This window comes from Tachypleus tridentatus, chromosome 2, assembly GCF_004210375.1.
Source record: "Tachypleus tridentatus isolate NWPU-2018 chromosome 2, ASM421037v1, whole genome shotgun sequence".
Classification (NCBI taxonomy): domain Eukaryota; kingdom Metazoa; phylum Arthropoda; class Merostomata; order Xiphosura; family Limulidae; genus Tachypleus; species Tachypleus tridentatus.
In genome coordinates this window covers 133,206,484-133,230,900 of record NC_134826.1, presented here as the reverse complement: position 1 = coordinate 133,230,900, position 24,417 = coordinate 133,206,484, and the positions used below count along the sequence as shown (strand labels likewise).

The window sequence follows — 24,417 nt, the reverse complement described above, 5'->3', positions numbered from 1 at the left end:
CATCAGGATTACAACAATTATACAGTAATATTTAATGAACATATATTTAGTGTTTCTATAACTTTAGATGACTGTATATTATCATTGTGATATGTTCATTCACTCATAATTTTACAACTGTTTTCGTTGTCTCATGATATTACCTGTTGATCTTCTTTTTATATTACACATTTGGCTAAAACTGGTTTAGTCAAAAGGCTTATGACATTTTTATAAGGGCTTGAATTAATAAGTTTACGTTTTTGATTTTGTGTTAATAAAAAGCATTTCCTGTGGGTGTCAAAGATCATTAGCACAGAGTTATATATGCAACATTTTAAATTAGGGATATCCCTGAACAATTTATGGAAAAGTTAGTTATGTTAGTGAGTTAATGCTTAAATAAGAAATATCACTAAGTAACTTCCTAGTATAATACTGGATGACACCTGGGGAGGTTAATTACATCACTGAGTTATTGTTTAAGTATTGAGATATTTTAATTATTTATTCCAAGTTAAAACTTCTAGTTTTATCACTTTCAAATTTTGGCCATAAGTGAACATACAACAAATTAGGCCTAGCACAATACAAAAGAAAAAAAGATGGAGTTAAACAATTAGGGTTTTATTAAATTATCAACATAGTGTATATTTTATAACTACAGATGGCACATAACAAAGGTAAATGCAGTCCTAGTTATTAGAAACAAATAAATCATGAAAATGTATTTTTTACTGATACAAAAGGTTAGTCTTTTGCTAGATTGGTTTCACAATACAACATTTAAAATAGTTTCTAGTTTAGCTTAAGGACTGTTGTCTGAAGGACTAACCTAAGAAGGATTATGAATATACTGTTACTTCAAAATCTACAAACACATGTAAATCTATATAATGCATGTTTTGTATGGTTAAATTCAAAATATAATCTTATATTTATGTTATGCAGCTGCTTAGAATAACTCACATGCACTGACTACTTCCTGCATTTATAACAATGTCTGGAATGTCACGTTGTAGGTAATTTGGATGAAAAACCTCAACTATGAGTTATAATTTGTATTTCTCTCAGAAGTATTTCAGTTATTAATAACAAGTTCAAACAATACGATTTATTATGTTCATTAAAAAAATCTGACGTTTCTTATCAACAGTCAATAGCCACAGTTTATTTAACTTCACTGAAGGCAAGACTAGTTCTGAATGACCAGTGTCTTTGTAAGTTTAAATTACATTACAAAGTTTTGAACTTGAAACTTCTGAGCATATCATACACTGAAAAAGTGTATCCCTTCTATCCCTCCTTGATGTACGAAGTAAACTGTACATTACTTGAACATGTGTTTCCTATAAATTGATGTTTTCCTACCATCAGTGGCACACAGCACAGTTAATGTTTATTGAATGCAGTAGCCTACAGTTGTTGTGAGAGGATGTATTACATAAATAATGTACAATTACTATATCAAGACTCTATTACTGCAAAAATATTGCTGAATTACTTCTGACAATTTATTATGACTCATTACAGTCAACTGATGAATGCAAGACAGCAGTTTGAAACAGATAAAACACAGTAAACATATACAAGGTCTATTAAGGTTTAAAATGTATGACAACATAATGTTTAAGCAATGTCTATAAGAATGAATGGATTGAGTAAAATATAGGTGCCTGAAGCATGCATGCACCAATAATGTTTTGTAATAATAATGTTGAAAATATTAAAAATCTTAACACAAGCTTGAAGAGCTAAAATATCCAAGTACTTATTACAGTACTATATTACAAACAGTACTGATTCTGTATATTGTACAATGAACAATATATGATAAAACAATATTGTTAGGAACAACAGAAAGCTAGGATCACAACCAGGACACACCAGATGAAGTCTTTACTATTGCAACTGCTTTATAAAACTCTTTTTTTCCCCATCCTGGTATGATTTTGAATTAGATAATTTGAGAACAGTAAATCATAATTGAATCTTACATTGAAAAAGTTTGTATTTTTCCGTTCTGCAAATAAACCAGGACTTGGCATGTGTGGCAGAGTTTGCCAAGGAGTGCTTGTTCCAAGGAGAACATCTTGACTCCACTGAATGTTCTGAGAGATAACAATAAAGGTCTTGATTAGGTAAAAACAATGAAAACCAATTTTAATTAATGTCATCACACAAGTTGCATGCAACTCATAGAAAATACCAAGTACAATATAAAAAGAAATCAAACATTAAAAAAATAATAATACATGGATAGATAATGATAATGTTAATTGTAAAAAAATAGAAAAACCTATACATATTTTTTCTGTGAAGAGGGAAAGATACTTACCTTATACTTACTAGATGTGTAATAAAAATGGGCTAGTCTGTAGAGTGACTTGTAATGTTGTGAGAACCGCTGAAGACAATCCCCAAGAGAGTTAACACATTTAGCTGTTAAGTCATGTAGAATATCTTCCATACTTTCTCTGCTTTTTGTTTGATTTTCTATTAAAGTATTAAATGTGGCCATTACTTCTTAGAAAACATCTCATTTTTTAACAAACCCACATGTACAAAGGTAGTCCACTGAACTAACCCCATATTGGAAAAATTATATTTATTACATTTATCACATTGGAATTTTAAAAGCTTTATATCAACATGAAAGTTCTCATATAAATAAAATATCAGATCTTTAAATAAAGTAGTTTTTATTAAAGATTTGTCTGTGAATAAGATAGCCTCATTCTGACCAGGATTTTATGTTAAGAATAAAATACTTTTTTTTCCCTTACAGTTTCCACACTTCATTTACACAACCTCCAGAACCTCCTAAATAAATATCAATTTTTTTGGTAAAACTTTATTTTTATTTTTTCTACATTAACAGTAACTGTAACAAAGGTTTAAAAATACGAAATAAAATCAAAAATACTTTTTTTTTTTCAGAATGAGCATAGATTGTGCCACACAATTACACTCCTTTACCTTAAACAGCTCCTACCAGTTTCACATCTGCTTTCACTAAGTTTTATTGTATTATTTCTCTTTTGAGCCCAACTAATAAACAAGTGTAATGAAGCAAAAAAATCACTTGGTAAGAACATTGCATGTATTACTGTAAACAAAGCATTAAATTACACAATACAGAATAAATATTGACTATAAGTAGAAATTAGAGAAATATTGATATTTTTTAAAGCACAGGATGTACTGAGATAAAAATGATACATGGGGTTTCATTCACTTGGATATATTTTGCTAAAGCAAAAAGAATTGAGGCTGCAAGTTCAAATTTTAATTCTGATGTATATAAAGCACAACTGTGAACTATATGGAAAACCAAGAACTTGATATAGGGAAAAAAGACAATCTAAAATGCACAATTCAAAGATAAAACTGATATATATAAAGCACAACTGTGAACTATGTGGAAAACCAAGAACTTGATATAGGGAAAAAAGACGATCTAAAATGCATAATTCAAAGATAAAACGATATGCGATATAGACAAGTGGAGATTGAGAAGTTAATGTCTTTCTAATTTGAAAATGTGTTTCTAATAGATACTATCTTCTTTACCCAGAAATACTATTTCTCTTGAGTGTCTTCCTATGAGATGTACATGCCAATAGCCTTGAAATGACTCCCACCTAAATTCATGTGTTTAACATGAGTTGTGCAGCTATATGATGATGTCACCACGGGACAATAGCACTATACCAGTAGCAGGTTAACAAAACTCCACTCACAGTAACTTGCTCTTTGTACTTGCACTTGTGATTGCTTTGTCTGAGGACAAAGCAAAACACAAAACATGTACCAGAAGGATGAGTGTATGGGAAATAATTTTTTAAATTAAGAAAGCATTAACTTCCAAGAACAATAACTCTCCTCCACATACAGGAAGGCTTGCATCCCATATTCAAGTGGTGGAGGGACTAATGCAAAAATTAAGCCTAGGTTAGCCCACTTCAGAAAGTGCCCAATGGGAAAGCTCATGAAGTCTGACACATAATAGTTGGAGCTCCATAAGGGTACACTTGTAGGAGATTGCATCCTGTCTCAACAAGGGTATACTCTCTGCCCTAGATGAAAATGTGGGCAAGGCAATTATACATATTGTGGTTGGGATGAGATCAGTAAACACTCATTTCAAATACTGCACAGACTGTGTTGAAAGTGGAGGGCACATTAGTTATTTGAGGGATGACCTGTACTATACTGAAAATGTCACAACCATCTTACTTTTCACCATATTGAACTGAACCCAACTAATGAGAAAAGGAGTGATGGATGAACCAATGATGAAATAATGCTGTGCTTATTGATGGACAAAGAGAAAAAGTGATAGCTGTGTGTTTTCTCATAGCAAAGCAACATCAGGCCATCTGCTAAGTCCACTGAGGGGAATTGAACCCATGATTTTAGCGTTGTAAGCCCACAGATATACTGCTGTACCAGCAGGAAATGAAAAGATGTTAAAAGATTACACCATAAGAGGATTTAGCATGATGAGTGATGGACTGGACAAATCCCATACAGTGAAGATGGAAGGACAACATTCCTTAATAAAAAGGGTGTGTAAGATTGAAGAGGAGATGAAGGCTGAGTTGATTAAATAGGTGCTACAGTAGCACTTGAAGGGAATTGTTGCATATCAAGGTGAGGACCCAAGGAAGAAGTTGAAGAGGAGGATAGCAATTTAAACAAAAAAAAGTGAGAACAGTTCTGGCTGAGAGCTTTGTCAATCAGAGATGAAGGATGAGGAACATGGAACCAGAAGAGAGGAAGCAAGGAGTTGAGAAGGAGTGGCAAAGTGTCTATGAAGGGTGTTTCCAACCAGGAGCAATCTCAACAAAAAGCTTTGGGGTGAGGAGATTACTTCATGTGCACACTGTGATCCAGCCAAGAGAGGAGGGATACCATAACATTCATAGCCTGTTGCATATTTCAACCAGCAAGATTAACTCTTTTGAAAGATAAGTCCAAAAAAGTAGATCCAATGCTAAAAAACAAATGGTCCTGGAATGGTCTTTTTGGCTGTTGATGCAAGAAAGGACTTTAATTGTTACCAACTGATCCATAGAAGGGACAGGAAATGGGAATATGCCTGACAAATAGGGAAATGTTTGATCATGCTGATGTGACATGATAGCTCATCCTGCTTTCAAATGCCAGAAGTCACATCTTTGTCCAAAGATGCACCTCAACCCAAGAAAGAAGTATCAATGAAGAGATAGATCCTGTTTAGGGGTTGGAAAGGAAATGCCAGAAGTAGTATGGCATGACCTACTGACCTTAAGATTTATTCAAAAAGAGGAAAAGTTCACAACTGAGAACAATGGAACCAATGAAAGAATGCTTTTGACCTGCAAGGCCCACTGAAGAAAGTATATATGTGCACCACAAAAAAATGAGGAGTTCCAGGGAAGCCACAGTACCCAAAAGCAAAAGAAGCTCTCCTGAAGAATGAGAAAAAGAAGTTTAAATTCCAGTTAACACATAATTTATAATTCCCAGAAGAATATGAAAAAACTTGTTGGAGCAAGGGATGAAAAAATATCCAGATGTAACAACTACTGAGTGGACATGATAATGGACTTTGATATCTTGACAAGATGCCTGAACCAAGTAGCCTCCTGCAAAAAGGGGAGTGTAAGAAGAGAATATCTCCCCAGAATAAACCAATAGAAGCCAATCATTCAAGAAAAGAAATGACAGCCCCAGGCCATGAAGATGACAAGAGAAAGTACTCACAATACAAAAAATGCAAAGGAGCAAACATTATACTGAAGTGATGAGCAAGAAATTAGAATGTTAGACTCTGATGGAGAAAATGTTGAAAATGTCTGGAGAGCTGGACAATAATAACATGTAGGAAGGTGTCCGACACACTGACCATGGACAACCATAGACTGGGTTAAAAAGACCATAGATAAGGTCAGAAGGAGAAGGAAAGGAAATGGGAAAAGAAGTTAAAAGTGGGGAGAGAGAGGGGGCATTGGAAAGAACATGTGAAAACATCCATTGGCAGAAACAAAGATCAATGGTTTGTGAAGAGGAAGAGGTGGCTATTAACAGGGGCTGATGTAATCAAATGCCATTGACAAGAAGAATGACAAATCAGACATCACATAGCGAGAGAATGAGAAAAAGAGGAAGGCCTGGAATAGGAAAGGTAGAGGTAGACAGATCAAGACAAGGAATGGGGGACAAAAGGCAAGGTCAAAAAATGAGAAAAATTTTGAATGTAAATTTGTGAAATGTTTTGACATGCTTTGTTTGACCCCACTCATACAAATACAGTTATTATGCCTTAGGAAAATGGTCTCTTACTATTTATCAAAATATAAAATCTGATCATTACACCCTTAGAAAATGGTCCTATCTATATAAATAATATATAATACTAGCTATATAATGCTTCCCTATATATATAATACAAGATTCCATTATTAGTTATTTTTTACATAATTGGTGATGATATTGAAATAATTAAATAATATTGTGTGAATAATCTTAACCATAAAATCTGATCTGTAACTGATCCAAAAAGAACTGATTATAATTACAACTGATTTATTCAACCTCGTTCACACCATAACAGAGTTTTACTCATGAAATCTAATAACATAAATGGAACCTCGACCACCATGTATGACATATCCAAGATGACTTGATGAAACTTGGTATTGTGCAAAAGTGTTAAAACTTTTTTAACACTTACTGTGTTTAAGTTTTGGCCTTTACAAAGACTGAGTATTATTTATTGTTTCCAATGGGCTGCTTCACATATTAAGTGACTGAAGTTAGTTAAAGTAGCAGTAGTTGTGTTAAGCACAACTCATATTATATTGAACACATCGTTTTCTTTGTGTTACATCCAACATTGTCATATTTTAGTTACAGGACCTGTATTCTAACTACATATCGTATGACTAACATATTAATTTAATTTACTATTTTGCACTTTTCTGTACATTAGTTTTTAGCAGTACTCTGGGTAAAATCCTGCTACTTGACTTTACACCAATACAGTAACGTGTTGTAGTAATTTACCTTAAATGGATTTTAACTGGTCACAAGACAGTTTTGGAGAGGAATTTGTAATGTTGTTATGTTATGTTATTTGTTATGTTGTTCAAAGAACATTTAATCAGTGACAGTACTTGAAGCCAACAAACTTTCATTAACAGTACTGGTTAGCATGTTTAATATACCTAATATTATTTCTTATTATTGTACTTTGTACAATACAAAACATGAATACTGGTTAGCATGTTTAATATACCTAATATTATTTCTTATTATTGTACTTTGTACAATACAAAACATGAATACTGGTTAGCATGTTTAATATACCTAATATTATTTCTTATTATTGTACTTTGTACAATACAAAACATGAATACTGGTTAGCATGTTTAATATACCTAATATTATTTCTTATTATTGTACTTTGTACAATACAAAACATGAATACTGGTTAGCATGTTTAATATACCTAATATTATTTCTTATTATTGTACTTTGTACAATACAAAACATGAATACTGGTTAGCATGTTTAATATACCTAATATTATTTCTTATTATTGTACTTTGTACAATACAAAACATGAATACTGGTTAGCATATTTAATATACCTAATATTATTTCTTATTATTGTACTTTGTACAATACAAAACATGAATACTGGTTAGCATATTTAATATACCTAATATTATTTCTTATTATTGTACTTTGTACAATACAAAACATGAATACTGGTTAGCATGTTTAATATACCTAATATTATTTCTTATTATTGTACTTTGTACAATACAAAACATGAATACTGGTTAGCATGTTTAATATACCTAATATTATTTCTTATTATTGTACTTTTATTATTGGTTGTTTTTTGCATTGTTTATACAATACATGTATTTAGAAGTACCCTAAATGAACTAAGGAAGGGCTGAATCACACAAGATGTTATTTGGATTATAATTAAAAATAAGTTAGCACTGAGGGTACCCAAAGTTGAAACAATGCATTCTAATCTTTATAAGAAAAGTATATTCAATTAGCTATGCTCATTATCAGGTTGAGTTTCAGTTTTGCTCTTGTTCTAATCGGCAGTTAATATCAATTAAGATAACAAGATATTAAAAACCTTCCAACTCCTAAGTCTTTAACTTGGGAAATCTAAGTACGAAAAATCTATATTTAGTCTTACTCCATTATTTTCTTATGTTCTATTCTCAGTAAATACAAATTATTATATTTCCACTAGTTTCAGTATCAGTAATAAGAAGTCAAGCTTTTTTTCTTGTTATTATTATTATTATATATATATATGAATAAATAGAAAATGGTTTAACTAGACTTATGACATGTGTTATATGCATGTATTTGAGTAGACCTAAGAGTGAATAACATTATAATATGAAATTAAAACCAAATTATTATTGCAGAAAAATGTATAAATAAACCAGGAAATGCAATGAAACTATCAAGTAATACATTACCAATATGGGACTGGATATTTTCTTCATGAGATGGAGCAAGTTCAGTTATGCCCTTTATTTTAACATCTTTTTCTGTACAACTCAGTTTTTCATTGACAAAGGTCTCCATTTCTCTGTCTTCAATGTGATGCTTTTCCTCAACAAGTGTCTGTGGTTTTTCTGCTTCTGATATAGAGAAAGTTTTCTTGACCCGCTGATCACCGACAACCCTGGTACCTTCAGTCGCCTGTGATGGACATCTTTCACATACAACAGCTATCAAAGAATTTAGTATATCTTTAACAGCTGCAGAGTCCTGTGATTCAGAAGAGGAATCTAAAGAGTTGAAATAGGCTCTCTGGGTAGTTGTATCAACCTTTGACTGTTGCTGGATGTAGTCATGATCCATGGCTGCTGCTTTTTTAACCTTTTTCTTCATCATAGATGGTACGGTATAGTCTTCTGCTTCTGAAGAACTTGGTGAAAAGTATTGACTACAACACAGCAAAATCAATTTTTTAGTTTAAGACTGATAAAACATAACTACTGAACTGCAAGTGATAACAGTACATGAGAGAAAGCAATCGTCTGTTTAATCCTTTTGCAAAGGGTTTGGTAGAATATACATAAATTTTTCTACACATTTGCACACGTTACGTATTTGCATTATAACTTTTGCTACAGGCTCAGTATAATATACACGAGTTTGTCTACATGTTTCCACACGTTAAGTATTTGCATTATAACTTTTGAAACAGCATGTGTATCTTCACAAAATTTATCAGACGTTTAGTAAAGGTTAGAAGTATTTTGCACACAAAAAATCAGATTTTGGTAACGAAATATTTTTACTAAAGATCTGTTTCATTACTAGTCTGAGTGCAAAGTGATTTCATGTTATGATAAAAAATAACTATTATTCATCCCAAAAAATCAATTATTATTTGCATAATAATAATCATAATAATAATAATTATTTGCATAATCTCTGAAACCTCTTAAGTAAGTTTCAAATGTTTGTTTTCAGTAAGACTTTTCTATACTCTAACTATGTGGGGCTTGTCACTTGAACAACCTTGTAAACATCATAAAAAAATTAGGAAATAAATATATTGCACTTTTTCATGATTTCAAACTTATTGACATAAATTCATAAAATTTTGAACGCAAGTCAATAAATGCAATGACATGGCTTTTGAACCCTGACTCATTGTGAAAGGGTTAATGAAAAATTATAAAATTTATGAAACAGTAATATTTTTATAACATTTATAAAACAGTTATATTTTTAATGAAAGCTGTTGTTATAAAAGCTAAAATAGTGATAATTCTAGCAGTAAGTACTGCTAAAACAGTGATAATTTCTGTAAAAGGTACTGTTAGTAAAGCCTGGAACAGCAACAACATTAATAAGAAAGTCATTACTATAAAATTCTGGAACTGTTAGTTTTTAGTGAAAGTTACAAAACCTGGAACAGCAACAATGTTAATAAGAAAGTCATTACTATAAAATTCTGGAACTGTTAGTTTTTAGTGAAAGTTACAAAATCTGGAACAGCAACAATGTTAATAAGAAAGTCATTACTATAAAATTCTGGAACTGTTAGTTTTTAGTGAAAGTTACAAAACCTGGAACAGCAACAATGTTAATAAGAAAGTCATTACTATAAAATTCTGGAACTGTTAGTTTTTAGTGAAAGTTACAAAACCTGGATTAGAGAGTTTTAGTAAAAGGTACTGCTATTAAAAATTGAAACAGTTTAATACTGCAAAAGCCAGAAACAGTGACAGTTTTCAGTGAACATTACTACTACTACAAAAGTTTGGAACAGTAAGTTTTTGTAACACTTGATAATAGAAAAAATAAAACCGATAGTATTAGAAAAATTTAAGGTTATAAAAGCCTGAAAATAGCAACAACTTTTCTGAAAATTAATGCTAGAAAAACATAAAGCAATGACAGTTTGAGCAAAAGATGTTACCAGAAGATAGAAAAGTAATCTTTTCTTACTTTTCTCTATTTATATCACGTTTTTCTTGATAGTTAGCAAATGGACTTTCTTCTGAAAATTTAATGTGATTTTGCAAAATAGCAAGATCATCTGATGAAATGAGCTTTCCTTCATTCTGTAAGAGATACTTCAGAACCACTCCATGAGTTCGATAATAAACCTTAAAGTAGTAAAATATATATAAATCTGTTTTGTAAAATCATAATAATTGAACAGATGCAGTAGATAAATTTTACACAAGTTTATAACAACTATTAAAATAACTGTATATAACTAGTAATACATATATGAACTTAATGAGTTTTGTTGTAGATTGTTAATAATATATTTTTGGTTATCCATAAGTTTTGTGGAAGATAGTATAAATTATGTTTAATAATATAGTTTTGGTTACCTTATGTTCTGCAGTAGATGGTATGAATTATCTAGTTAATAATATTGCTTTAGTTATATAAGTTTCACAGTAGATGATATAAATTATATGGTTAATAATATAGTTTTGACTACCCATCAGTTTCATGGCAGATGATATAAATTATATGGTTAATAATATAGTTTTGACTACCCATCAGTTTGTGACAGATGATATAAATTATCTGATTAATAAAATAATTTTTTCTACCCTTGGACCATAAACTACACTATTCAGCATGGAATAAAAAAAACATACAGCTACTAAAATAATAATGTGTTTTGAAACAAATTTTTCACCTTGAAAAAAAAATCATCTATACATTTAAGCAGAAAGTACATCTTGCATTTCTGTCCAAATTACTGAACTTATGTAAAATATATCAAACATACTTCTTTACAAACCTCTAATGATTCAATTGAAAGTTCTTTAGGGCTGTGATAGTGAATCTTCTTTGGATAGCATGCACCATCTCTGTGAAGATACGAGGCAGCCTGTGAAATGAATTCTGAATAAAAACCAGGATATATTTCATTCATTGTCCCTGATGTATTTGTAAACAGACACCCTTAAAATATTGAAGTTTCTGGTAAACCAAGGTTTCTTAGTCAATACTTCAAATCAATCTGCCAAGTTATATGCATTTCTAAAGCTTTCCTTTCATACAGTAAAACCATAAAAAAAATCACTACATAATTATTCAAATGTTTCCAAGAATAACTTTTATCAAGAATTAAGTGTTGAATTTCTGTTAGTTGCATGAATTCAGGTTTGAATCTGAGCATTTAAATTGAATAATGGTATGATGTGTAACAGTGGTTAATAATCAATAAGCTTGTGGGATTGGCTTTAAATGTTATGTTTCATTTATTTTATGACTTTACCATATATATATATAATTGCAAGTCCAAATAGCAAAGTGTTACATTTGAAGAATTTAAATTAACAATATGCCTGACATGTCATCAGGTGATTCTGGAAGTGTTGTATGCGAAGACATTGATGATAATGCATTATAACTGTTTACTTTACTTCTAAAGAAAGGGGAAAATTCTTTATTTCTTGACTTTGTACAGACAAAAGGAAAAAGGTACTTGTTGATGCATGCATGATCAATTTATGTGTCATTATGCAAAAGCTGACCTATTAATGTCTATAGTAATAACATAAATTTATTTCAAGTTGATGCATCACAAGTCATACTTAACCACCAACTAAACAGTCTCAACAATGTCTTTTAAAGGCGAACACCAAACTTTTGATGTCCTATTGAACTGTAAAATAACCCCAAGTCTAAAAGTAAAGAAAATGCAAACACCATATATAAACATCACTGCACAGTGTAAACTTACAGCAGGTTCTCTCTTGCTATTCCAAGTCAACCACATAAATAAAACTTTATTTATAACATCTATCTAAGTTTTAATTGTATTTACCTTATGATTATGGTAAAGTTCTCAATTATAATGTGAAAAGAATCTATCCTGAATGTAAATAAAAAATATTGCTGTACAACACAAACTTTTATATAAATTTTATCAAAAGCTGTGCAGGCAAGGTTCTTAATGATTTAGTGTTCCATGTCGTACTAACAGCCACTGTTTTTATATCTACATATCTTAGATAATCATTTAAGAATGTTTCTTAATTATGGATGCAGGAAGTAATTTAGAATTAAGTATATCTATATAAGCCTAAGTAACGTCATTCAGTCAAAATATTTTGTAAATATGAGAAGCTATATGGTGAGCATGTTATCGAATAAACATCAATGTTCTGACTGAAAAAAGTTCTTAAAATACCAGATAACAGGTTACAAAATAAAACTAAATAACATAGTTAAAAATTAGAATTATTCAGTTCTTTGACACATTTTTCTACTTTATGTAAAGTAAATGATAACTTTGATAATTCACCTTGAAGAAATGAACAGTAACTTTCTATATGATCTTAACAACTGTTGTGAATATTATATGTTGCTCAACACGATTAACCAACATATTTATCACAGCAAAGCAGGTGTTTAGTTACAGTGTTTCATACTGATGTACTGAAATATAGGTTCTAGTATAGTTGAAATTAATTGGAAAGATCCTTTTGAAATACCTGTAAAACACATTATTTATTCAGTGGTAATAGATAAAAACTATATTTAAAAGAATGTTAAAGAAATGTTTACATAACCGATCTGCAGTTAAAACAAGTATATAGCTAAAACTTTATCTTAACTGATTCAAATTAGACATCATATTTCTTAACAACAAAATTTTGTCAACTTAAGTTATAAAGAAATTTGAAGAGACAAAATAATCTTCTATTAAAAATATAAGGCTGGAAATAAGTCACTCCTTTACCATTTCTCTTTAAACATAAAAACAATTACAAAATACATTCTATAAAGAAACGATACAAGTAAAATACTGGTTATATTACCATTTTATAATGTTCAAGTAAAATACTGGTTATATTACCATTTTATAATGTTCAAGTAAAATACTGGTTATATTACCATTTTATAATGTTCAAGTAAAATACTGGTTATATTACCATTTTATACTGTTCAAGTAAAATACTGGTTATATTACCATTTTATAATGTTCAAGAGCAAGTTTTGGATGCTCTCTTCTCTTCTCACTGATTTTTCCCAGCATGTAATGGTGTAGCCAAGCTTCATCCACCCAGCCTCTTTCATCTCCGCACTTGCTGGCAGCCTTAAAACACTTAAATGCAGTATCTAACATTTCCTTCTGTTTAGTCTGTAGAAGTTCCACAATGTCGTCACTGAATGGAAAGTGCTGCTGCTGTTATAAGAATACCATGGTAATATACGTAATAATTCTTACCTGATATTTTAAAGGCATTTTATTTACAGTTGAAATGTTTCTTATGCAAAACAAAATCATTAAAAGGTTTGACAATGCACCTAAGAGGTTTCAACAGTTTACTCAGAAACAATTTTTTGATGTGTAAAGTTTATAAAGGTGAATTAGACCAGTCATTGTTGACAAATGATAGAAATCTACTAATTAAGACTCTGAAGTGACACCATGCAACTGATCATGAAAAGTATTGAAAGTCAGAATTAAAAAAGTATCAAATGTTGGCAAGCATGACTTGAGGAAAAACGTATTGAACACTAATCTCTGAAATCAATAAGTTTATGACATTTGTCAAAATCATTCAGATAAAAGTATAACCTTCCTCCTAAACCTTATTCTAAAATAATTTCTTTGTGGAGAAAAACGAAACAACAATTAATTCATTCACAAGAACTGTTAACACATTCACAGGCACTGTTCTAGTTACTTGACTGTTACACTATAAGGTTAAATTTATGTAATATTTAATAATTAGCTTGAGTGTTTTCTATTTCAACTTTGCAGTTCCTTTCTGGTCATAGAAATATTTCATATATTCACGTACAAAAACAATACCTGCTTAAGTTGACGAGAAGCGTGAGAATGAAGCATGTAAGCCAGTGAGCCATATTCCACCCAAATGGCTGTGTTAGTGGTATCTAACTCTACTGCTCGTTTAAAGCAACGTAATGCAGATGATGCTTTTCTGTAGAATGTGGCTTCACTTTTGAGTTCACACTAAAACAAATAAAATATTACACTTTTGAAATTTATATATCCATTCAAAAATGAGTCAGTCAGTATGAAATTTCAGTTTCATCAGATGTAAAATGAGTCTCTACATCTTCTAAGCTATTCAGTTTGAAAACTGACATATAAACCTTAAGTATCTCCAAATAAGTAAGTGATTAATTCAATAAAGATAGAAGTGATTGAATGGGTGTTTTTGTAGACAGTTTGTAAACAAAAGACAGTGGTAAATTTTATGTACAAGTTAAAGTAAGATACATAAAATCTATTTATATTAGGATTTAAGGCTTTGGATGCTATTTCACTGAATTATTTTTTTCAACAATGCAGCTAAGCCAATGACATTGTTAAGTATACTATAGCACATGTATGACAAATGGCTTTCAGATCAATGGTCATTACTGTTATACATAATGGCTTAGTAAATAGCCATGTAATACAGAAGTTTTTATTTTATCACAAATTATAGTCTGATTTTAAAAAAAACCTAATTTATATTTTAAAATGTTTCATGGTTATTACAATTTATGTCTGTGTTTCAGATATGGGAACTTTTATGGGTTATGTCTTTAATAATGCAAGCAAATAGTTAACCAGTGTAATGCCACCTGCATGGAAAGAGTTCATGATCGTTTAATTTCAGCATCTAAAGATGCACACCTCAGGGAGTTATATGTGATCCAAAACTCAAATGTCTAATGATTTTACTTACAGAGTTAAGTTTCTGTTCTAGTTGAGAACTCCTTGCAAGTGCCATCCCTGCCCATGAGTCAATCCGATCAGAGTTCACACAGATGTCCAAAATATAAAACCTTATGGCTTTCCTATAGTCGCAAAAATGAGTATATAATGTCAGTTAATATCAAACCCTACATACGACTGAGGGAAGTTGAAGATATATAACAATTACTTGGATGGCTCATGAATTCTCTTAATAAAGGTCATACTGTACATACCTTTATATATATGGCTTTATATTTCACAATATAGTTTTATTTTAGTTGTTCAGATGTATGCTAGGTAAAACACAAGATTTTCATTGAATTCTGTAATCATTTTATGATTTTATGATCTGCTACTGTACTTAATATTGCCTAAAAATGGTGTATAGTAGTTAATGTTTATAATACACAATCATCAGTACTTAAAAGTTAAGATTCAGATGTGAAAAGTTTAGATGGATAGAAAGCTTCATTGCCACATTTATCAAACTTCTGAAGCACATATTAGTATTTATGTAACTGTTCCTCTGAATGAATAGATTCTGGAAAAGGATGACTTGTGGTTAATGTGCATGGATTGTAGATCTGAGGACTGCTGAAACATACCAACTATGTGTTTCATTAAACCAAACCACTTAAAAGAGGACAGTATTGCTATAATATAGATTTACGTCCATTATGGACACAAAAAACTAAAGAAACAAGGTTATTAAAAATTCTTAATTAAATAAAAAGGAGGTAATAGAGAACTTAAAAAAAAATACAAAAATGAGGTAGATGGCTTAAATACTGTTACTTAAAAAAAATACAAAAATGAGGTAGGTGGCTTAAATACTGTTGACATTATTTCCTCAAGCTACAAATTCTTATTTTACGTTCATGTCTAAAAGCTGTAATATTTGAGAGGCTTTACAGTTTTTTAAGTTGTAAATCCATATAAATCAATAGATGACAATGTGTCATGATATAATATGTATTGTTTAATGTTTCTTATAGTTGTCATAATTCTTCCTCCTCTTCACTGGCCATGGTAAGACTGAATCTGGCCAGATGTCCTCTTAGAGTGACATTCAACACACTTTACAAGGTAGAAAACATGTTAATTACCTATTACAAATTTATTATTTCAACAATACCTGCAGCCATTTTTGTTGTAGGCTGATGGAACAATATTAAATAATAATAATAAAGAAGAACAAATGGACAATTCACCCCCCACCCCTTAACCACTACTAAGGTTCATAATAAGCTGATTATATAGCTAAGAACTAAAATAATTTAAAAGTAACAAAATGAACAACAATGCTTGGTCTTACACACCAATAAACCAGAAATCAAAATTTATAAGTGTGCATATATAACATGAATTAAAATGAACCCACATCACTAATGAATAAGAGGTTATATTTAGAAAATGTTAAAGAGGTAAGAAGTTCTACAAAGCTTCCATAAGAGTCGTATTTCTGATTTACATGCCCCCATGATCTTATCTAAAATACATAAGTAATACTTATACTGCTCTATCTTTTAATAAATACTACATACCCAAATTCCTTGTTTTTGAAATAGTAATCTCCAAGCAAGTAGTAGATATCCTTGACAACACTGTTTTGGAAATGAAAAGAAACATAATTCCTGAACAGTTCTACTTAGATATTGGTATCATTTTTATTCCAGAATATTAGCTACTATTCCCATATCACTATTTTCATAGATATGATATTACTACTTACTGTAAAATAACCAAAGTCAACTAAAATATCAAATAGTGACCAAACATCAAATTAAATGCAGCATTACAAAAATCAAAGTATTTAGTAGCAACTAGTGAAAAATTAATAATTGTATACTTCACAACATAATTTGTCAAATTCAATCACAGAAAATGGTGCAACTAAAAAGTTCTGAAGATATGTTTGCCATTTTCAAATATTAGTGAGACAAATGGTTAAAAGATATATACGAATACCACCCTGGCAAAAAGAGAAAGAGAGAGAGAAGAAAGGAAGTAAGGATTAACTATTTTAAGTGCAGAACTGTTCGAAAAGAAATTCCTACCCAAGTGGTTTATCTGTATGGAAAGAGGGATAACGATCAGTGCCACCTTCTATGTACGCCACCACTTTGTCAACATTATTTGAGGGATCTTCTTGTGGTGGAACTAGAGCTGAAATTCTTCGCAACAGGATTTCACACTGAGAACGTAAGAAATTTAAGAAATTAAATTCAAATCAACGATTTTTTTAATTACTGGGTTACATTCTGCAATAAATATCACAGTAATCACATTACTAATATCTGAGAGACTGGTATTATTTTGTGAGCTTTCCTTTTATTATATATTACCAACCTTGATATTGACCTGTGAAAGCTGCAAGTAATATTTATTTACCACATTTTTAGTATTATACTTAAAATACATGTTTCATTAGATCTTTGAAGTGTACCAAAAACATTTAAAAATATTTTTGGTTGAAATAAAAAATGCTGTGTATACATGCACGTTTCTCATAGAAAAGCCACCTTAGGCTGTGTCTGATTTTAGAGTTGTAAATCCGAACACTTTTCTTTAACACTCTTTACATTCTTTGTGAGCCAAACTGGTTTTTTTTTTACTTCCAGTTGTCGTTTCTTTCTATAATGAATATGTCTATCTTGTATAATCAAACATTTTCCACATTTGGTCTCCAAATAACTCAATTCACAACAGGTAAATCTTGTTGCTTCCCTTCAAAATTTGCTTTTATGAAATTTGTAACTAAAATATTATTGTTCCAAATTTGCAATAACCTTCTAATACCAAATTTGACAACAATAAAAGATTAAGATAGCATATACCTTTTACATAGTGTTATCTAGGTTTTGATCTTTTCATCATTAAAAACATCTTCATACTACACTTTTTATGTAAAAATACACTGAAACAGCTATAAATACATATTTTGTCACATGCTGTGTAACATTATCACTGTGGTTAACTTTCATATTATAAAAATAATATAAATTATGCTTTTTTCCATGCTAGAATGACTACATATTATAACATAAAGATATAAATGTTTTGTCTAAGTAGCTTAGGCCTCATAACACAACATATTTATTAACTGTTATTATACTGACCTTCCAGACATACCTACCTAACATTACATAACTTGCATTGATGTGGTGCATGTGCACTCATGTTACATATTCAACAACACAAAACTGGCATTTACTCTTCCTTGTCTTGGCTGTGCTTTAATGGACTATTATTTTGTAATATATATTTAATGTATAATAATTGAAAGGTGACAGATTATTAATATTTAGAAATAAATTAAACTTATTTATGCAAATGATTTAACTCTTCTCATTACAACCTTTGTACTCAAATTGTTGTTGGTCATAGGTTGCTAAACCTTTTAAAATTTTGCACGTGTGGGATATCAAACAAATTTTTTTAGGTTTTATATAGACAGTTGAATAACCAAAAAATAATAAATAACAACTGTGATACCATAGAATTTCATTATAATTTATTACGCTAAGTAACTAAGACGTATTTAGGTTTTAAAAAATATGAAACCTCAAGCAGACTATCTCATTGAAATCTTGAATCGAAAGAGCATGGTAACTTTTTTGAAGATTACAATGACTGATAAAACCACTCTGGGGATATTCTAAGCTCTTGTGTGGTTATTCACCTGCCATATGTTAAAGTAAGTGTACATAAGGGATTGTTTTCAAAAATGGAAAGAGGTGAATCAGGCTACTGTGTTTGATTCAGTACACCAGCCATATCTGAGCAAAATAAAAAGAAATGAGGTTCTTGCTTTATATTGTAGCTTCTCAGTATTAGTAATTTGAGTTCCTAATTTGTACAAAATTATAGACTCTGTATTTTGACATAACAAACATCAAATTTTAAACAGCACTACATTTAACAGATCATGTGACTCAATAAAATCTACATTTGAATGTGTTATTTTAATATTTACTTTTAAATTAAGAAACTAGCCCATATATAATATTAAACTTTGAATTACAGTCAACAATTTGATTTCAAACTTGCTGACATAAATTCATAAAATAGTGGTTCAATAAACATTTTGATTGCTAGTCAACAAAAGCGATGACATGACCTTTGACCCACGACCTGTTGCAAAATGGTTAATATGTTTCTGGGTGTTAAAGGGTATATGCTACCTTACATGCAGCTCCATGGAAAACTAAATCAGATAAGAGCATAAGTAATTAATTTAAATAATTTTTTCCAAAAACATCTCTTTCCTATCCATACTTAGATAAAAATACAATGAAATGTCTGTACTGTTATCAGTTACGATGTGTGCCAAACTCAAGTTATAACCAGGAGTAGCAGCTGAAAGAACGTATCAACTATAAAGTCACCACGTTATGCATGAATTTCTTACATACACAATACTTCAGTTTGCACTGTAACACATTTAAAAACACTTCTAAATGAAAAATACATAATTTGAATAATTATTTCACATGTGAAATTTTGTCTCTATCTTAATCTGAGATTTACAAGTTTTATTACCTCAGCAGAGATAGTACTACTCTTGTAACTATCAAACTCTGGCAGGACCGAAGGCTTAAAATAGTCAAATAGCTGTACTGCTCTTTCCCATGTCAGTATAATCTAAATACAAGAAAACACAAGACAAAACAAACAAAAAAGAACATAAGAATTCTTAGAGAAGCAGATTTCTGACAAATAAGTTAGACAATTATAGCCTCAATAACATTTCAACAGGAAAGGTTTCACTAAAACTGATACACATTTACCTATGTATAAAAAATGGTCTGTTACTCAATTAACTTTATTATAGCTGGCAAGCACCTTCAGGTGTCAAGTGCAAACCTAGATATCAAATTTCAAAATTTAAGTAAATATAACTATTTACACAAACTATTTATGTAAATGCAGAGTGAATAAAGTAGTGAGAGAAGTAATTTGTGCTGTTAGTTTGCAAATAGGAGTAATGGAGTGTAGTGGGAACAAATCATATATATGGTGACTTTTCTATCATTCACTGATGTTCTTTTCATTTTTGAAAACGTTTACATGTTAAAAGCTACAGAAATTTATATATATACAAGTTTAACAAATATGGTAGGCAATGCCAAAATATTCTGATGATTCTGTTCCTTATTTTAAAATTTATCATATTTAAACAATTCATGAAACTAAAGTAACTTATTTTCATGGAAAATAAACAGCTTTTGTTAAATACTTATTGTTTGTTTGCTTTTGAATTTTGCACAAAGCTACATGAAGGCTATATGTGTTAGCCATCCCTAATTTAGCAGTGAAAGAGTAGAGAGAAGGCAGCTAAACATCAACACCCACCACCAAACTCTTGGGCTACTCTTTTACCAACAAATAGTGGGATTGACTGTCACATTATAATGCCTCCACAGCTGAAAGGGCAAGCATGTTTGGTGTGATGGAGATTCAAACCTGTGACCCCTGACCTTTCAGAATAGTGTCAGGTCAAGATAGATAGCTATTTTAGCTGTTGGTCGATAAATATCTGCCTGGCATGGCCAGGTGGGTTAAGGCATTTGACTCATAGTCTGAAGTGGTTAAAAAAATAAAGTATAAAAAGAAACTAACTGAACATTTTAAATGAAAGGAAGTACATATAATGCTTTTGAAAAAATATCTCCCAACTATTTGTTGTGGGAAATTTCACAATATGATTAATAACAAGAAAACTAAATCTTATAAAATTATTTTTAAAGACAAAAATAGATCCTGTTTAATAAGTCTATTCTGCATCTCATGTAATTAGGTTAAGTATTCACACCATGAGAAGAATACAATCAAAGGATACTAATGACACCCTTTTGATCATGAAAGGGTTATTATAGTCACCTGTATGACAATTTTTCGACCTAATTTTAGTATAAGTATTAAACAAATAAAATGTTCATTGTTTCAAAATAATGTAATAAGTGAACTAAATTTTCACCGAAATTTTGTATCAGTAGAAGTATATATGTAAAAAATGTTATTAAAATTTTTTCTGAAAAAAAAAAAGCTTCAATCAGAAAAAATAATTTTGTATTTGAAAGAAATTCAAGTTGATTTTAATGAACTGTCACATATCAAACTAGAATTTTGGATGAAACATTAATTTATATGAATACGATCCAACAGATATTAAACACTTTTTTATGAGAGTAACACAAAGCACTAAAAACTATTTATTATTAGTTTTCCAAAGGCTTTTTCACATAATTTTTTCCACATTATATTGAGAAATTTGAATTACATGAATAAAATAATTGTCAAATTAGTGATACTTATCAAGTTTAAATATACATATTTTAAAAAATTATTCTGTATTATGCATCAAATGTATGTTGAAGAGTTTTATTTTATTACTTGGAAAAGTACTGTATTATGAAAAAACATTTTAATATAACAAAAATCTGAACCATTAAATCCAGATATATTAATTTATATTTACCTTTTCTATTGATACCATTATTTGTTTTGTCTTTTTTACTGTGCATTACAAAAGTATGTTAATTTTTTTTCCAAGAGAATAATCAAAAGGTTCTGTCTGACAACAAATAAAACTTATTTTCTCTCGAAGCAGAAGAGTGAGGTACCTGAGGAGCATTGTGTTCCTGCAGGTGTTTGGCCTTGGTTCGTTTACTTGGGTGTGCGTACAAACAATAAAAACACTGTTCCACAGCCATCTCTAATTCTTCTTTGTGAGGGTGAGGCGAAGGGGATTTCTTCAATTCTTCTAGAGCCACATCAACACATAATAGCAGCAGTGCTCCATCAGAGGCACAACACAATGATCGACTTTAAGTTGCAATAAAGAGGAAAGAATAAGACAGCAACTACTAAGTACTTTGTTATTAAAAACCTAATATCTAGAAACAACTAGAATAGTACTTTAAACTTTGTAAGAAGTTTAAGTTACATAGTGCTACTTAGAATTTCGTACAAATAAATTGATGGGAAGATTGTATCTCAGAACGGCTGGTATGGTTAACCTGAAGATGACCTAGGAAGGTCAAAACACTGTTCTCTCTTTATCAATAAAAGTGTTAATACCCATACCAGCTGTTCTGAGATACGTTTTTATTTCAAGTGGGTTTCTTGTCTTCAAGAATGATAAGAAAATTCTATAAATATTTTAAAATGTGCATTGTTGAATTTGATAATAATTCTGACATGTTACCATGAAGAGTAACATATTGACTGATGATTCTAATTTTATGTTAATATTAATAATTGTCAATACAGGGTTTGAAAAGTTTCAAAAACTAATAGGAATATAATATTAATTACTTTATCCATTTTACTTCAATTGCTGCTGGCAATAAAAATAAATAGAAAAGTAAGTGTGTTTGGTAAGTTTTTATCTTTGTGAAAAGTATGAGTTATCATGAACAATTCACATGATACAAACAACAAACTTTGATTCAATTAACTGTTGGAAAAATATTGCTTCTGTGGTTTATATCTTCTTTCTTCTAATATATTAAAAAAATTAATAACATTTAATAACTTGGCTGATCAGTCTGGACCTATGCTACTTCCTGATATTTAATAACTTGGCTGATCAGTCTGGACCTATGTTACTTCCTGACATTTAATAACTTGGCTCATCAGTCTAAACCTATGCTACTTCCTGACATTTAATAACTTGGCTGATCAGTCTAAACCTATGCTATTTCCTGACATTTAATAACTTGGCTGATCAGTCTGGAACTATGTTACTTCCTGACATTTAATAACTTGGCTGATCAGTCTGGACCTATGTTACTTCCTGACATTTAATAACTTGGCTCATCAGTCTGGACCTATGTTACTTCCTGACATTTAATAACTTGGCTGATCAGTCTGGACCTATGCTACTTCCTGGTTAACTGTTTAAATGATTAATTACATCCACTTGCAGAGTTCACAAACCACCTTACTTTTCTACACTGGTTCCTTCAATAAAGTGTATTTGTTTATCCTTGTAAGAACAAAGTTGGTTAATTTTCTCAGCTATGAAACTATACATATTTTAATTATAACATGTATCATTACAAAATTTGAAAAACTTTCAGAAAACTATTTCTACTAAACATCTGTCTGTGAATTTCTACAGCCTTTACTGAGTCAGTCTGAGTAAAAGGTGATCTTTGTTCTAAGAATAAAATATTTTCAATATTAAACTTTTGATTTTTATTTTAACCTCTAAAACCTCCTAATATCAAAAGTTTTTCATTGGGAAAATTAAATATTTCATTTTTTACTTTCTTAATCTAGTGATACTTGTGAAGAAATCATTGACTGTATAATGAAAAGTTTAATAAAATATAAAACAATTTTTTTCCCTCTGCACTGAACTGCATTTTTTATCAACTATTATTCTTGTTTGCATCTGTTTTTTCCTTTAATCACATAGTTTTACTGGCATACTTTGTACCATTAGAACAGTAATCAATGGGTAAAAAATAATAAATCAGAGTGTGGGGCCCATTAGCTATTTCCCATAATAGCAACTGATCTAATACCACAGCCCTCAAAAGCACTCCTTGTTTTATTTTTCATGATACTAAGTTAAAAAGTTCAAAATTTTTACAAGGATTTCTACTACTTGATTTGCACTCAAGTAAAAATATTTGACATTCGCTCCTCAGCCTGATTGAGTCTCAGTTAAAAAATAAATTCATGAAGCTTACAAATATGGATTTTTAGAATGCAAAAGAATATATTGTGCATAGAATGTTCCCAGACTACTATCCAATATCTGGCTTTGTACGTAAGATACAAACAAGTTAAAAACACATATATCAGTTATTCAGAGCAGTAAACCATTATCATCTCATATTTGTATCAAAAGAATATTATCCTGTCCAGTATAAAACGAATATTGTAACCTGATGTACAGGAAATTCTGCTCTTTCTCTTGGTTGTAAACATGTTATGTTCCATGTAAAGTTAGTTACCAAACAATCTTGAAAGTGAAAAGGGAGGGGTTCCCTTGGTGGGTTTGACAAATTTCTCAAGATCTCAACAAATAAAAAAATATAGAGGTTTATATTACAGATTCCTGTTTGTAACTATGTATAAATTGTTTTAATTGGTTGAATGCTGCAATATCATATTTTATACATTTAAAAATTCTCAAGTGAAGATATCATAACTCAGGCATGCATCATATGACACAGAAA

General features: G+C 30.3%; 1 protein-coding gene across 8 annotated transcripts in view; it reads right to left on the bottom strand.

Moving 5' to 3' along the window:
- LOC143245142 (calcineurin-binding protein cabin-1-like) overlaps window positions 1-24,417 on the bottom strand; it is a 93,496-nt gene that overhangs the window by 9,305 nt on the left and 59,774 nt on the right. For 6 of the 8 annotated variants that reach the window (XM_076491080.1, XM_076491081.1, XM_076491082.1 and 3 more), the window contains exons 27-38: window positions 21,847-22,048; window positions 19,763-19,864; window positions 17,278-17,414; window positions 16,765-16,824; window positions 15,210-15,321; window positions 14,324-14,485; window positions 13,475-13,690; window positions 11,294-11,383; window positions 10,477-10,637; window positions 8,487-8,959; window positions 2,318-2,475; window positions 1,977-2,090 (exon numbers count right to left, since the gene is read on the bottom strand). In XM_076491080.1, coding sequence (XP_076347195.1) covers window positions 1,977-2,090; window positions 2,318-2,475; window positions 8,487-8,959; window positions 10,477-10,637; window positions 11,294-11,383; window positions 13,475-13,690; window positions 14,324-14,485; window positions 15,210-15,321; window positions 16,765-16,824; window positions 17,278-17,414; window positions 19,763-19,864; window positions 21,847-22,048 — 1,987 coding nt within the window. The remainder of the gene's footprint in view (window positions 1-1,976; window positions 2,091-2,317; window positions 2,476-8,486; window positions 8,960-10,476; window positions 10,638-11,293; window positions 11,384-13,474; window positions 13,691-14,323; window positions 14,486-15,209; window positions 15,322-16,764; window positions 16,825-17,277; window positions 17,415-19,762; window positions 19,865-21,846; window positions 22,049-24,417) is intronic. The other 2 variants (XM_076491083.1, XM_076491087.1) reach the window with 1 other exon arrangement.